Source organism: Genypterus blacodes, unplaced genomic scaffold (genome assembly GCF_046128005.1).
Source record: "Genypterus blacodes isolate CSIRO-AG114 ecotype Tasmania unplaced genomic scaffold, CSIRO-AGI_Gbla_v1 ptg000067l_1, whole genome shotgun sequence".
In the NCBI taxonomy this organism is placed as follows: Eukaryota; Metazoa; Chordata; class Actinopteri; order Ophidiiformes; family Ophidiidae; genus Genypterus; species Genypterus blacodes.
In genome coordinates this window covers 6792392-6808465 of record NW_027466879.1, presented here as the reverse complement: position 1 = coordinate 6808465, position 16074 = coordinate 6792392, and the positions used below count along the sequence as shown (strand labels likewise).

Here is a 16074-nt window from a genome sequence, read left to right as displayed (position 1 = left end):
GTTTAATAAAATAGTTATGCAAACATTCAATATACTGCACGCATGTTTAACTCAACTACCACAACATTTAACTGACAACTAGTTGTCTGCATCATTACAAACTGGATTCCTTTGTTTGAAATAAGACCATGGAAGGCAGAAAGTCACTATGTATTCTAAGTCATTATAGGAAGAACCGAGACTGAAAATGGGCAAAACTGAGATGAAGATTCCCATCACATTATAATCATGTGTCAATCCATCATAAATCTTAACCGATGAAAAGTGTTGTTTTATGAATGTAAGTCGCTTTGGATAAAAGCGTCTGCTAAATGACCGTAATGTAATGTAATGTAATGTAATGACCCAAGTAAGCAATGCCAGCTAGGCTGTATTTCAGAGCCAGTTATTGGAACACTGCGCCGCTCAGTTACACTTATAATCTCTATTACTTCCCTGTAGAAGTATTCTCCAACATCCAACATCACAACTCATTGACTCACTCAATCATTTTCACTTACTTGTGGCAAAGCAGTGTTGAGCTGCCTCTGCAGCGAGTCTCTTTCATGGCTGACTTCATGTAGTTTGCCCTGAGTCAGGCCCAGATTTTCCTGAGTCTCTCTCAGGGTCTCAAGAAGTCTGTCTCTCTCCTCCAGCATGGACACCATCAGCGACTCAAAGTGCCCCTCTGAGTCCGACTGCAATGGAGAGCCAGAGCCACGACCACTGCCACCTCCACCGTTAGGCCCTTCGGCCTCGCTGATGGTCGGCATCACCTCGCACATCATCTACAGCCATTTGCACAGGGAGTAGGAAAAAAGGAGACAGGGAGAGATTAAACCATTGGGAAATACATGATACACAGATCCAACATTTTGGCTTGAGGACGTACTGTATCCACATTGTATTGCTAAGTACAATATACTCAAGATTATCCGTTTCATTTCCTGCTACTGCCATATCCTAATCCCACAGGTGCTTGGTACATCAAAATATGGCAAAGAATAATGAATTGGAGTAGTAGCTGGAACATGCCTCTGTGACAGTTACAACAATTATGTTTGTATGAGCTCGTTTTCCCTAAATTGCCCCTTAAAGTTACTATGTAACAATCAGAACGCTTTGCAGGTAACACTGCATTACACATCACAACTATCAATCCATTCAAGCCTAGCCCTAGAGAGCCTGTCAAGTGTTGTTGAGCAAGACGCATTGGAAAGAAAGTGCTACAGAGTTGTAGTTGTTATTATTATTGTAGGTGTGTGAAAAGTTAACAAGCTAGTTTGCAGAATAAACGTAGCAATCTCACAAAACACGGAAAGATCTCAGGAATTGGAACCTCTCTCCACACAAAGGGGCATAGGTTCTGAAGACAGACTGCTAGACAGAAAAGCTGAGAATCATGTGAAATGGATTTAACATACCAACAAACTTTCGGCTCACAGAACAAGTGACAGCTTGAGCTATCCCTTCTTATTCCTCGCACTGCCCATGATGCAATTCTGAAGGCATTTGCTTTCAGAAACTGTCATGCTCACTGACCCAACACTCAACTGTATCTCCTGTGTGTTAGAGCTGGACCACTTTTGTTATCAGACAAAATCAAACTACCACCTATAATTACCTACAATGAAATCTACAACAAAAAAAAAACAAGTTGATAAAAGACAACACTTTGGAGAGCCAAATTGAACTCAATTTAGTAGAGGCAAAATATAAAAAGCAGCAGTCCATAACGAGGTCAAACCACTCAGTCTCAGCAATGTTTATGGGGGGAGGGGTCACTCAGCATCCACGAGAGGAGTGACAGATGGTAGGTCCACAACATTTCTAATCCAAAGGAAAATACTGGGACATTTCCTTACAAACTCTGAAGAGTGTGAATCAAGCAGGTGTGAGGGGAGACTGAGTGCATCACCATGTCACTCAAGATGTTTCTCATACAATTATAATACATGCCGATGCAAATGGTTCATGCAATGAAGAATTAACTTCAAGATACAAACGTGAAGTGCAAATAGTTCCAAATGAAAACCCCACGTTTGTTTTGTGACCAATGCGTTTGAATCTCACCTTTGAAGAATTAAGATATCCCAAATTCCTTTGTAATCCACGTTGTTTAGTGATGCAAAGTAAACAACAAAAGTAGAGGTTCTACAACTGTGATGTGGTATTCGTCAAACTTCAAATATCCAGTCACTTAATAGTCATCCGAATAAACTCCCATGGTGGTATCCATTAAGTCTGTTAAAAGGGTCCTCTGACCAAAAAAAATTCCAAAAGGCCTCAATCCAAAATCCACATGAAGTGAGCTGGGGGCAGAATTCCAAGTTTGGCCGGCTAACACAACGTTAGCAAGCTAGCATTAACTAAGCTGGTGATTCGATGATTGCATATCTGGATCTGGAACTAGTGTGACTGGCTATCCTTGCTTATCAAAACAAGCAACTGCTCATCTTCAGAAATGTGACCAAACACATATTATATCGCTGACAGATAAGACAGTGAATATACAGCTGGCTGACGTGGAAACAGTTGCAGCCTAATACGCGCTAGCCTGAGCTAAGTTGAAGCAGGATTCTTTGGCTTGGTGTCAGTTTAAAGTCGACAGCTAGCTAGTATTAGCTTCTAGCCTGCTAGAGAGCTAATGCTGGCTAGTTTCTAAAACAACCAATGATTAGTTCATTGAGTATAAGTTCTACTTCGTATAAAAGTAGACAACATGTTCGACATCATGTAGTTGTTTCTCTTACATACTCGAAAATGTTTAAAAAGACTAAAGAAAAATTAAAATGTTTCTTCAAAGCACTACTGTAATGATTAGTCAAGTAACGTTAGCGCTAGAGCTAACGTTAGCTTCCCGTCGTGAGCCGCGTCACCACATCACCGCTGGACTCGGAAACTTCGAGCTAACATAGAACGTTAGCGAGCTTTTCTTTCGTTTGGAAAATCCGAAGCGGGAATAAAAACGTAGAATCCCCTCATTTATGTTCCACTTTCTCGTGTTCTATTGGTATTTCCAGTAGAGGGTCCGTAGGTCTGGTCCTTCCCCGTCGCCTCTGCCTGCCAGCCAGCCTCGGCAGTCCGGACAGTGGGCTCTATGTGGCTAGCAGCGCTCACTTTTCTTTACACTGCTCCGCTCCTCCTTAGGAGAGCCGGAGCTTCATCTGGCAGCAGCGGAGAGGAGTGCAGCAGCGACACACACAGGTCATGCGGGGAGCTGAACTCTTAACCGTCAAGCAAGTTCGCATTGTCGTTATTGTAACTATTTATCCACTGGCCATACAGTGTAGCCATATTTGCTATTTCCAAAGTGAGAGACATTCATCAATCATGTCTAGACGGTTGCCAATAACATTACGGCCAATTAGCAGACGCTTTTATCCAAAGCGACTCACATTACATTACCACCCATTACAGAGGGGGGAGCAATTGAGGTTTCGCTGCTCTTACTCAGGGGCACCTCGGTGAGGATTCGAACCGGCGACCCTCCGGTTCCCAAGCGAAAGCCCTACCCACTGAGCTACATAACATAAAATAAAAACTCCAAAAAATAATCTAAGATAATAATTATATGGCATGGTGTTTTGTAATTTGTTGCATTGATTTTATCTGATTGTTCTCTAATCTGTATTTGGATATATTTTCATGCTTTAATTTTAATTGTGTACAATTTTTTTAATGTATTATTATCTTCACATTATTGTATTAAGTCTGAATGTTACGTTTTTATTTCATAATTTATTTTATTTATACATTTACCTACCTATACTTCATATTGCTGTGTATATTTTTAGATTAAGTTTACTTTCTCATTTTGTTTTTTCATTTTTTTTTCTCATTTTTCTAGCATTTATTTACTGCCCACAATGCATGGGGTTAAAACTGGTCAAGTACATACAGGTCCTTCCAGATTCCCAATATTTACAGTGAAACAGACAAATATTTTTAAACTGATACAAATAATAAACAATGAACAGCACGTTATCAGAAATATACTATAATAACTTAACCAACAAAGCAACAGAGTAATATACTTTATGAATGGAAAATCAATAAAATTAATTGATCCATCTATGTTGAAAAAAAGTTATGGTTGATATGAATGCAACAGTTAGATTGCGTCATGAGCGGATTGCGGTTTGTTTAGAAAAAAGTGAGCAGCCTGTTGAAGGGCTTATCAGAATGTTTTCATTGTTTTCTGTTGTTACTAAGCTAGTAAATGTTTTTTTTGGTGGTGAATTGACATGCTCAAGATTGTTTATTATATTTGAAATGGCAATTGTTTGGCCTGCTGAAACAGAGGTGTGCAGACTTTTATTCAGTAACAAGAGAATGCAACAGGCATGAACTAGTGGCTTTTTACATGTATCTGTACCAATGGGCTACTCCTTTTGAGAGTGTTGTTTCCATATGAGAGTGGGTAGATTGCTTTATTGATCCAATTGTCTGGCACCTGCAGAGATCTGCGACGTATACGTCTCACCTCTAGGGCAGCAACAGAATTATAGACACCTGCTCTGGAGCTGCATTAACTTGTGATATAGAAAGATTTTCAAGTTAAGTCAAGTCAAGTCAGTTTATTTGTATCGCCCAATATCACATACAATGTCTCAAAGGGCTTTACAGACCCACAACATCAGGAAAATTCCCCGACCCAGCCCAAAACTCTCTAGGAATCTCTTCAGTTATTACTCAAAATAAGTACTGAGTAGTGCTTAAATGTGCTCTGTCATAGATGTCTGATTCCTTCCGTGTTAAAATGGAGCAAGGTTCAAAAGGGATTTAGTCATAAAGAAACTTTTCAATGCAAGAAGCTAGATACAATTATATACAGTGAATGATTCATATGATGCATTTTACATAATGATAAAAGTTCAGGAGTTTTGCATTCATGTGTTTGTTTCTTTTACTACATATCTTCTACATATTGTCTCTTATATTGTTTTTTTCTCTCTTTACCTACAGCTTTATATCTGGCTATTTGAGGAGAGGATGTCTCTCTTCCCTCTCTTGAGGTTCATGCCATCTTTCCTTACATATTAAGGTTATGAGGGTGTTTCGCCTTGTGTGCTTACATAGATTTGGGCTGGGTTGGGAACCATTGAAGTGTGTGCCTGTAAAGCCTGTTCAGTTATATTGGGCTAAACACATTTTCATTCAATTTTTTCTCTCTCTCCTTTCCTCACTTTCTTGTTTTCTCTATGCGTTAAGGTGGACAAAGGGAGAATACATTCATGTATGTTTTTTTGTGTTTTTTTTATTGATCTTATTTTGCGAATGTTTAATTCAATTATTATTGTTGATTATGACAAAGTATTGAGTATTGCTTGATATGTGAATAGGTTTGATCAGGTTAGATCAGCGTTTTTCAACCGGTGTTCCAACTTCATTAGTCCGCAAGCCTATCCCGTGATCCGGCCCGCGAGACAGACAGGAAGATCGCTAATTTTGAAGCGCACACTCCCCCCGCCCCCCTCAACAGAAGCAGTTGGAACCAGGATCCCATGCACATTAGGAAAGTCTCTGAAGCAAGAAGTTAAACACAGCAAACAAATAAGCTGTCAGCAATTGCAGACGTCTTTGATAATCCGTCCAGTACAGCTAAAATTATGTTTCAGTGGAACTCGAATACAGGAGATATTTCTCAGAATGTTACATTGCTAAATAGTTAACCCCAACCCTAAATAGTCCACTTAAGATCCTTGGAAAAACAGTATTAGGGATCAAAGGTGATATTCTGCACACACACAAATATCTTAATTTTCAGAGGTTGGTAATTTCATGATATTTGACCTTTGACATTTTGACTTTGTACATGGCCACAGCACAGACCATGCCAACAGTTGCCAGAAGGCATCCAGCGATGAACACCAGGTTCAGATTCAGGTTGGTTGCTAGAGAAGAGACAAAGACAAATTAGAATGGTTTCATCAGGGGTCAAGCAACTACACCACTAACAATGTAGTTTTCATTTTCATTTCGTGATACACAGGAGAAAACTTTCAACTCCAGTATTACCTGCACTTCCCATGCGTTCTGTACTGTCTATTGATCTTCTCAGACGCAGAGGACCCTGGGAAATAAAGTGCGTGGTAGACTGAATGACAGCCTCTCTCTTCCCAACACTATGCTGCGTTGTGGAGTTCATGCATCCCCTGGAGCACCGACTCTGGGGGTTCCCTGCTTCACACACCAGGACTGAACAGCTGATGTACACCTTAAAATAACACAACAACCTGTCATCAGCAAACAAAGTTCCTCCATTTTCATCTGCATGTTCTCATATGCTTTTCTACAAAACCTTCCACCTAATCTTTCTTTTCATTCTCTACATCAGGTTGTTCTAACAAGTCAAGCCTACTCATTTTAATACTTAATTAAAATGTTAATACTAAAACTCCATATGCATGTATTCAATTAAGCATGTAATAAGAGCTGTCTGACACAGGCCCTTTAGTTTAAAGTAACCTGTCCTGGTCTAAATTTGTCCAGTCTTCACCTGGTCATGCAGTCCGATGAACTTGAAGGCCTCCATGCTGAATCGGAATTGTTTCTGGTGTGCAGGGGCATAGATATTTACAGATGGGTCAACTGTACACCTAGACAAAGGGTGTGGCGGTGGGGAGAGACAAGAAACAGAACATTAATTATTTGAAGTTTACTGTCTCATATGAATAACATGCATCACAGGATGTGTGCTGAAGACATAAAATAACTGAAGCATTTCATTTGAAATAAGTTCATGACCATTTCATATCCTTGAATAAGGGTGTCATTTAAAAGTCTGCGCTTGGAGGTGTACTTAGACATACCCATTTTCAATGATGGAGTAGGTTTGCCAGTAGTTTGGGTTGTCATATGGTGAAGCCCTGCAGGACTCCACAAACAGCTCTGTGTTGTTGAGTGAAGATGTGGCCTGTATCTGCATGAAAATGTCAGTCCCTAGGTCATATACAAGAGGGTACGAGTTTGGATCAACCCTCGTATTAAATTGAGGGTTGGGGTAAAACTCAAACTCGTAGGTGAATGTGCCGAAGCCCTTGTCCCACACTGTGCAATTTTCCCTGTGTGCTGTGAAGCCCAGTGTCACATTTTCTCGTTTGGGGTACTGGCAGTAGAACTCCACTTCCAGCAGGTGTTTCCTGGTGATGACATCTCTCAAAACATCAAAGGTGGTGATTTCATTCTTGAAAATCAGGTTTTCTTCATCTTCCTGCAGTGGAAAAGTGAAATATTCAGTCCTGAAATGTCTCATTGAAACCCCACAGAAAACAAACCAATACCAGCAACTCATCCTATTACTGACAGGAACATTTGTACGGATAGAGAAGTCATGAACTCTACACATAATAATGAAAGCATTGGCTGTAATATATTTAGTTGAAGTATGATTTTGTCTCATTTGAACTGACTGATCATAAGTTACACGTTCTAGAGGTGCCCGACCTCTGTAGGTTGCACTAAATGGACAAACGATGCACAGCAGTTATGACCATGGATGTTGCTTTGGACTTATTCATCCTGTTCAACTGCTCTTCTCTTTTTTCAGATTCAGACCTCTTCCAAAACATGAAAATGATTTTACAGTAACCCATGTTGACTTTGATGATAGTGTCATTTCACTGAATTTCATTGCAAAACCTTGCTGTGCTCATCTCAGAACTTATTAATCAACTGCCTTATTTCATGAGGATAATGAAACCAATTCCTCTACTTTACCTCAATTTCAGTGCCACATGCATTAAGGGGGATGACTGCTATTACATGAGTGCTGTTGGAATGTCTCTGGATGCTGCAGATTGTGTTGCTGGGGTCATTGAGGCGCAGTTGATCCTCGTGGAGTCCAAAAAATGTTGATTTGTCAATCTCCACTGTCATTGAGGACTCATGGCAGATTACATTGGTTTTCACTGAGGCAGAGAATGAAGAATAATTGGGAATGTGCCATTTTGTTATCTGTAGCCACACTGCATGTCAGGTTTTCTGCTGTGAGGCCTCAGTTGATATCAATTGATTTTAGCAAGAAAGAAAATAGTTCTATCCCATAATGCATTTCAGTGGTACTCCACATGACTGTAAATGGTGGATATATTGGGGGCTCTGATCTGAGTCTTTTTGTGAACCAACAGAAACAAAACTTTAGCATTTATTTGATTCCTGTCTCTATGTTTATGATCATCCTTGTTCTTTCAGATTGCTCCTTCCTCCTTGTTTGTCTGTGAGTGGGCGTGTTTTCCCATTGTTCCCTGTTTCCCTCTTGTGCCAGTCACATGACACTCTTCTACTTATCAGTCAGATGCCTCTCCCCAGCTGCACACATCTGATCCTGATTCCTGACCCATAACAATGTCTGATGCTCATTTAATATCTGTAACTGTAGCATAACATTTGGCATGTGATATACTTATTTTATTCATAACAATACAGTGAAATATGTTGCCATCCACACTAAAATACCAGTGAGACTCACCTGCGCATGGCCCAACCTTCACCAAAACACAGCGCATCTCAGACTGATAGACACGAGACCTGAAATGCAATAATAGGACAAATTTATAACATTTGAGTAAAGGTCCATCAACAAAAATCTGTTTTAGGATAACCTACATTAAATTCTAACTTTATTTTAGCCTTTAGATCCATGTCATCAAGAAGAACGTTAAGTTTATTAGTTTGTGATTTAATTTTAGAACATCAGCTACAGTATTTTAGAAATTATTTCTTATTTTGGCTCATTCAGAACAGCACTACATTGCAACTTATTCCAACTCTGCTTAGAGATTTGCAAATATGAAAAGTAAATTAATGTGGCGATACTGTGGAACAGTACAGGCAAGAATAAGTTGGGTTGTCTAAGGTGAAGTGGTCCTGCACATGTGGAAAGATTCAAATAGTGTTTTTTTGCGCACATACAATAAAGCAAGTTATAAAGAAAGGAAGTGAAGGCTCACCCATTTTGTGATTCAACAGCAAAGCATATCGGGTAGTCATTTCCAGCGTCATCTGGAACAGGTGTCCATTTAATGACAAACTCATCATGCGGGGTCCTGTGCTTGCTGATATTCAGTGGCCCACTCATGATAATTCCAGCTAGCCTGGGTGAAACATAACAAATATACTACAAAATGAACTGTTATTAATAATATATCTTGCTATGATGATAATGCTTTGCTTCACAAGACTTGTCTATTAATGCAGTTGTCCTTACGTTGCATATTGTGCTTGTGCCTTGACTCTGATCTGCACCTCTCTGTTGACCTGAGCTTGGAAGACTTGTCCATGCGTGGGTGTTGGACTTAGTAACTGTGGCATGAAGTCTCCATCCAAACAAGATGAAACAGGTAGATCCACTGGAGTACAAATAAAGATTTAACTAAGTGCCAAAGCGCAATTTGTATTTCAGGGTCATGAGACTCCAAAAGCTGCATGACAACACACCACATTATTGAAGTACTGTGACAGAAACTGTAGCAATGCAACACTGTAAACAGTCAATGATTTACATAAGCAATCATATTGTACAGAGCAAACACATGATATAACTTACCAAGCGCAACTTGTATTCTAGACTCCAAAAGAAGCATGACAACACACCACATTATTGAGGTACTCAGTGTTGTGTTTCTCAGGACACACATATACTAAAATTGGAATGATACAGAGAAGATTAGCATGGATGACACAATCGTGAAGCATTCTAATTTTTTTTTGGCTTGTAGCCGAATGGTCGTCGGTTCGAGTCTCAGGAGGACCAAGATAAAACGTATGATGGGCTGGTGGCTGGAGGGATGCTGGCGCATCTCCTGGGCACTGCCGAGGTGCAATTGAGCAAGGCACCTAACCCCCAAATTGCTCACGGACGCCTGCAAGGGCCAGCCCTCCTCAATTGGCATCCCTCCACAATTTGCTGTATACAGACCTTGCACGGGGGTGTCTGTGTACAACAACAATGTGCATACAACTGAGCAGTGGCGGTCCATGCATTTCACAACTAGGCCTTCTGTGATTTTTCGACCAGAAACTGTAGCAATGCAACACTGTAAACAGTCAATAATATTATTTGTACATATGTTTAAGCAATCATAATCTACAGAGGAATCACATGATATAACTTACCAAGAAAAGAAAACTGCAAAGGTAATTTACTCAGTGGAATGATTGAATAGGGTGGTCTGGTCGTGGTGGTGGTTGGGGCTGCGGTGGTGGTCCAGGCTGAGGTGGTGGCGTAGGTGGTCCAGGCTGCGGTGGTGGTGGTCGGGGCTGAGGTGGTGGCGTAGGTGGTCCAGGCTGCGGTGGTGGTATTGGTGGTTGGGGCTGCGGCGGTGTTGGTGGTGGTGGTGGTGGTGGTGGTGGTGGTGGTGGTGGTCGGGGTTGTGGTAGTGGTGGTGATTGGGGCTGTAGTGGTGGTCAGTGAAGCTCTGCGGGATATGGATCCATCCGTGTAGGTCAGTGTGATGGGCTGTCGAAGGAAGTCCTCCACAACCATCTCATGTCCATAATAGCCTTGTGGTGCATTCTGATAGCTCAATGTGCAAGAACTCTAACAATGTAAAGATATGTCAGTTAGGTGACCCAAAAAGCCAAACTAGCAGTTATACAAGATATTCAGAAACTGATTTTTCAGCAAACCTGATCTAAGGTGAAGCCTCCATGTTGGCGGCAACGCACACACTCATGCTGTGAGGCAGAACCATATCTACACCGAACTTGATCACCATCCGGATCATGGGACATCAGCCTGTATGATCGATGGCAGTTCTGGGGAAGTCTGAGTGTGTAGAATGAGATAAGTTAGTGTCATGCTTGTGCTTCACTTAAAAACCAACAAATGGAACATGAAGTACCATGGTGGAGAACACAACATAAACCACACATGCTTTTATCATAATTTGCCATGGCTCCTTACAGGGAATCCTTCCTTCCTTCCTTCTTCTTCTTAACCTCTTTGCACTATCACAGGGCCTAAGTGTGAAGTGGAGGGTCATTTGGGCAAATGGTTGGGGATGATGCAGCATTGTAAACAGCACAAACGTGTTGTCTTACCCCCTCATTCTTTCAAACTTCCTCTTCCTCTCACTTCTCTAAAACCATACCTTGTCTGAGATTAGGACATTTTGGTCTATACAGCTGTGTTTCTTGGCCTGTAGAGGTCCTCCTATACTGTGCCATGCATCTGTACATTCCTCACTGCACTGATTTGCATACACAATTCATCTTAGACAAAGAGACTACATGGATGACTGAGGTCAACCTTCAGAGATGGTGTATAAGCTGTAATAAATGGCTTTATCATTGGTATGCCAGAACACAGAACAACTTTGGGTTACCACGTTGTGAAAAATATTTGGCTGGCTATCATCCTCACTGCACTATGCATCAACTGTTCAAGTTAGTCAGATGTTAGTTAGCTAGTAAAAAATGAATAAAATGTACTTTTACTAATCCACATATAATATATTGCTAATTTTCTGCTTTGTTATAAGTGTACAAAGCTCGTTTTAAACACACTGCTTATTGAAATAAAGTTTTGCACAGTGTGCAACATTATACAGTGTTAATTTGAGGTGAGCTGTATGCTACACACAACTGAAGGATACCTACCGTAGCAAAGGTAGAATGGCAACATCTGGGGATTTGTTTGGTCCTTTAGTGTCAGACCTTGTTCCCAAATCCACAGAGGTCAGTAGCTTCCAAGAGCCAATGAAGTAACTTGTCTGAATCCAGCAACAGCTATTTGCCCTATGTGGATACAACAACATTTACATCATTACTCCAATACTTACTTTTGAATAAAGACCACAAAACATTACACTGGCAAATGAATATGTCATTGTAGAATGTTATTATTAAGTTATCAATCGAATTTCAAGTTTGATTCATCTTAGATTGTTTATCTGTGCTCCACTAGCTGTCCTGCTATAGGAGTAATTAGAGGAGTTTTTGTTTGTGCGCATGTGCGTCTATAGGGAAAAGGTTCTGGTTCAGATTCAGTGGAGCAGTTGAGCAACAGTTTCTGACCGTTTTTCTGTATAAGTATCCTTATCTCTATATTCATACATTATAATTTAGTATAAGCAAGTTAAAGATAGCTGATAGGACCCCATGTTGAGATGTTTTTTTTTATTTATTTTTATGGTTTTTGACCATCTTGTGGAATAAATTGCCTTTTTTAATCTAAATCTGCATCATTATAAATCTGCCTCGTTATTTTGGCAATACAGATATCAGCTACAGATAACAAGAGTCAGAAACTTTCTGTTGTGTAAGAGTGGCAAACAAAGATTCTAGGTTAAGTTTTGCCACTTCACATATATTTATATCTTTCTATATATACACTCCTAATTCCTCTGTGACAGGGAGGCAGCTGTCACATCAGCCAGAAATATTGGTACCATGCACAGAACAGTGGAATGGCATCAATTAACTTACACTGAGAGTGGCATCAGTTATGGCCAACAAACACATTTAACACTAATACTGAAAACACTATCACTCAGCCTCCAGTAGATGGCGCTAAATAACCTATTCTGAAACTGTAATTGCTTTGATTGGCCATTGTGGAAGCGACCTGAAGTGACTGACATGACACGATTGTTGTTGCTGGCAGCTGCCTTTATTTTAGATTTGTAACTTGCAACAAACTGGCACTCAGAGACCTTTCGACACATTTGTATACGAAAACAAGCTCATAATAATGACTTCCTTCATGAACTTAAGACGTGTGATGTTTTTTAAATAAGATTTCCAAAGGATTGGACGTTTTGCCTTCAACATAATGCAAGATCCCAAAGTAAATACTCTATGGATATGCACAAATATATATGATACCAAATGGATTTGTGGATATATATGTATAATATTTATGGACAATTATTGAAGTCACTGATATTCTGTGCAGGACTTATTTGTTTCAAGGAAAATTAATATGATGTATACAACCATGTTTTGGTTGATCAATAAGTTGGCTAGAATGAAGGTTGTCCTCATTATCATGTAAGCCAGGGGTCACCAACACGTTGCTCACGAGCGACTAGTCGCTCCCCAAGCGTTTCCGAGTCGCTCCCGAAAGGTTCAAAGAATACGTACATTTGACAACACGTCGTCACTTGGTAAAGCTATTTACATTTCTATCCAATCAAATTCACAAACATCCCGCCTCCTTTTGTCACAAAACGATTATAAGCCAAACAGCTGCCAGTCCAACAAATGACGCTGCTGTCATGTTTGGTTACGTGACACCGTAACATCTGGCCGAAAGCGCACGCCGGATTTGAGGATGACCGCCCCGCAAACAGCCCCGATAAAAGGGAAACATATTACGAATGTGAATGGCAAGTGTGTGCCTGTCTCAGTTGCTGTGTGAACGCGTCTGTAGAGCGCAACTTCACTAAAGTCCACGGCGACTTTTCATGGGACTTTCCGGCTGCCAGCAGGGCGTCATGTGTCGTTAGCGAACGCACCGGCTCGAAAATTTCCCCGTAGTTCCCTCATCATCTCTTTTAGCTCTTTTAGGTGAACGAGGGGAGCCGGCTACCGTCCGAGAGCCGTGTAATTTTTTCTGCAACTTAATACTACAAGACAGAATGGTCTCGGTCTGCAGTGCGCGAAAAGACGAGTGACAGCTGGGGGGAAAAGCAGCATTTGGATGCATTTTAACAATTGTGACAACACAAAGGCAGAACGCAGAATTTGCAGAAGTAAGCTGTCATGTCGAGCAGGGTCCACAAAAAACCTTCACAGACGTGAGAACTGTGAATCCAACAGTTCAGTTGGAAGAAAATAGAAGCTCCACCCAGGCTCTCAATCCAGTGTGTGTTCTTTCAAACAGGAAAACTGTATCTCTATCTCTCTCTCTCCTCTTTCCCCTCTTTCTATATAAAAAATGATCTCCAAAATTCCCTTCACCTGTATGCACAATGTCATGTACAATATCTGCGTCAATAAAAACAAATGCAAAAAAAAAAAAGGACAAAGAACGTGCTTCACTGCAAGGACATTCCAAAACTATTTTAATTCCTCATGAAAATAGTACCACACTCTCTGTCATCTAACTAACATCAGAACAGACTGAATGCATGTGAAGTACAGATGATATGGGAACTACATGCTATTCCCTGAATTACAGGGAATGTGAAGGGAAATTGTGACAGTGATATGTGGACAGAGATAAGATGAGAAATATGAAAGGTATAGTATTAGTAAAATAAAGTAAAATAAGTAATAACATTGTTTTTATTAACATTAACACATCATATTAATCATTGAGATCAATGTGATGGGAATTTATTGGTGTGAGCTTGAAACTGAAAATGTATACAGAAAAAAACAAGCTCATGTTGCTGAATTGAAGTGCATTTTGATACAAAATGTGAGTGTTGAGTATTGGATATCAACATTTTGTAAATGTTTACACAAAAGACACTTATTCAGCTGGTTTGGGTGGAGAATCGGCCATGTGGATAAATGTTACGAATAATGTAAAACACGAGTAGCTCTCGGACACTTTTATTTTGTCAAAGTAGCTCTCCGAGGCAAAAAGGTTGGAGAGCCCTGATGTAAGCTATACATTGCTACATAGACAGACAGACAGACAGACAGACAGACAGACAGACAGACTCAGGCATCCCGTAGCTCACAAAGGACAAACCTCACAATAGATGATAAATACAATACAGTAATAGGGGTGTGACAGCCCATGGCTGTACAATTCAAACATGATTGTTTAGGCAAGAATTTAATGCATTCTTCTCTAATCAGTATGTGCATACTCATCAAATCTTACATCATACATACAAGAAATTACGTAAAAAGTTTATGATTTGCTGAAAGTACATTTACTCACCTCAGTACAAAAGGTTTGTTAGTTGGTATGTTTCTGGTTGTCACTGACTCTGTTTCACACCATGGAAGGTTAGGCGTTGGATTGGTACTGCTGTCAATTAGGCCTCTTTGAAGTGTGGTCTGAGAGCCACAGTTACCGAGGTAACAGTTCCAGGAATGGTATGAACAATGTGGCTGTCTAAAGGTTGCCCTGTAGCGAATTTCCACCTGTGGAACAAAGTCAAAGATTGACCTCAGTACATTTTAATATCATAAAACATTTCGACAAAATATTGTAAAATTGCCAGGAAATCAACACTGAATGTTTCATAATTGTTTCATATAAATCTTAAATGTCAAAAAACGTGGTTTGAACCTGCCTGGTAGTTTTAAAGGGAAAGCATTTACATAATTCATGTGCATAAATCAAGAATTCTGATTTAAGGGAACAGTTCTGAGCAAACAAACTCATAAACTGAGGGATTAATAATAAGAATGATAAGAATAATAATAGGATTTAGTTGATATAAAAATTACAAAATCTCACTTTAAATGTTCCATCAGTGTTTCGTCCTTTGGCAGTGATGGATGAAGTGCCCCCAATATAGTGTGCTGCTGATGGCAGTGAGATCAGGAGCAGCTGCAGCAGGAGGACAAGTGTGGAAGCCATGGTGCCCCAAACTCTGATCTGTCCCAGGATGTTCTGCCTCTCACATCCACTTTCGAATCTTTATGTAGGTAATGGTTGAGCGGAGAAACTGGTGATGACTCAAAACAAAGTTTATCGGTATGATCACTATGTGTTTCAGACCATGCAGCTGTAAAACTGGTTTCAGATCAAATACAATTTGAAAAAATGATCCACGGTGAAAAGTTATTTAAAAACAGATTAAGTATTTGAACAATAATTGCACAATAAATAAGCACAATAAGCACTGTTGTGTTGTCACTTGTCTGGTTGATTCCCTCGAACAGTCCTCCCTTTAGCACTTTCTGACATTATTTTTAAAGAAGACACTATATCTGTATGATTTCATTTTAATTCTGTTTACTTATAACGTGAACATTCAGAATAATCACGGTCCAGGGCTCGAGAACAATTTTACCAGTTACCAGGACAGTCAAGACCTCTAAACTCACATTTGGCAGACGCTTTTATCAAAAGCAGAGTACATATGAGACATATGAACTCCCTAAAAAATGGTTCTGTTCAAGTCAAAGAGCCAGACTACAATAGTCAAGATCAAATGTCTTTAGAGAATTTACTGTGCA

At 40.0% G+C, this 16074-nt stretch overlaps 2 protein-coding genes and 1 pseudogene across 7 annotated transcripts in view; 1 reads left to right on the top strand and 2 right to left on the bottom strand.

Annotated features, from left to right (window-relative positions):
• Positions 1 to 3117, bottom strand: part of ppfia1 (PTPRF interacting protein alpha 1) — a 29229-nt gene extending 26112 nt beyond the window's left edge. For 5 of the 6 annotated variants that reach the window (XM_076155659.1, XM_076155660.1, XM_076155657.1 and 2 more), the window contains exons 1-2: positions 2053 to 3116; positions 501 to 767 (exon numbers count right to left, since the gene is read on the bottom strand). In XM_076155659.1, the coding sequence (XP_076011774.1) occupies positions 501 to 767 (267 nt within the window). In that variant the 5' untranslated portion in view covers positions 2053 to 3116. Of the gene's footprint in view, positions 1 to 500; positions 768 to 2052 lie in introns of all 6 variants that reach the window. The other variant, XM_076155662.1, reaches the window with a different exon arrangement.
• Positions 3118 to 4544: 1427 nt separating this feature from the next.
• LOC143004940 (uncharacterized) lies at positions 4545 to 15505 on the bottom strand. Its single transcript, XM_076156128.1, has 13 exons — positions 15350 to 15505; positions 14825 to 15030; positions 11584 to 11721; positions 10612 to 10750; positions 10099 to 10522; positions 9191 to 9332; positions 8934 to 9077; positions 8453 to 8511; positions 7702 to 7892; positions 6795 to 7195; positions 6482 to 6581; positions 6001 to 6199; positions 4545 to 5876 (listed from the first exon to the last, which is right to left on the bottom strand). Exons 1-13 carry the CDS (start codon positions 15470 to 15472, stop codon positions 5746 to 5748), a joined length of 2397 nt encoding a protein of 798 aa, XP_076012243.1. The 5' UTR covers positions 15473 to 15505; the 3' UTR covers positions 4545 to 5745.
• Positions 9601 to 9689, top strand: LOC143005113 (U6 spliceosomal RNA; annotated as a pseudogene).
• Positions 15506 to 16074: the final 569 nt, after the last annotated feature.

What these genes read in the sequence shown, in the direction of transcription:
- LOC143004940 (XM_076156128.1), bottom strand. Translation starts at nt 15,472, where the DNA reads ATGGCTTCCACACTTGTCCTCCTGCTGCAGCTGCTCCTGATCTCACTG. An exon ending in ACACTGATGGAACATTTAAA is followed by an intron (nt 15,031 to 15,349) that starts GTGAGATTTTGT and finishes TTTGTTCCACAG; the next exon opens with GTGGAAATTCGCTACAGGGC. An exon ending in TCATCGGACTGCATGACCAG is followed by an intron (nt 6,200 to 6,481) that starts GTGAAGACTGGA and finishes TGTTATTTTAAG; the next exon opens with GTGTACATCAGCTGTTCAGT.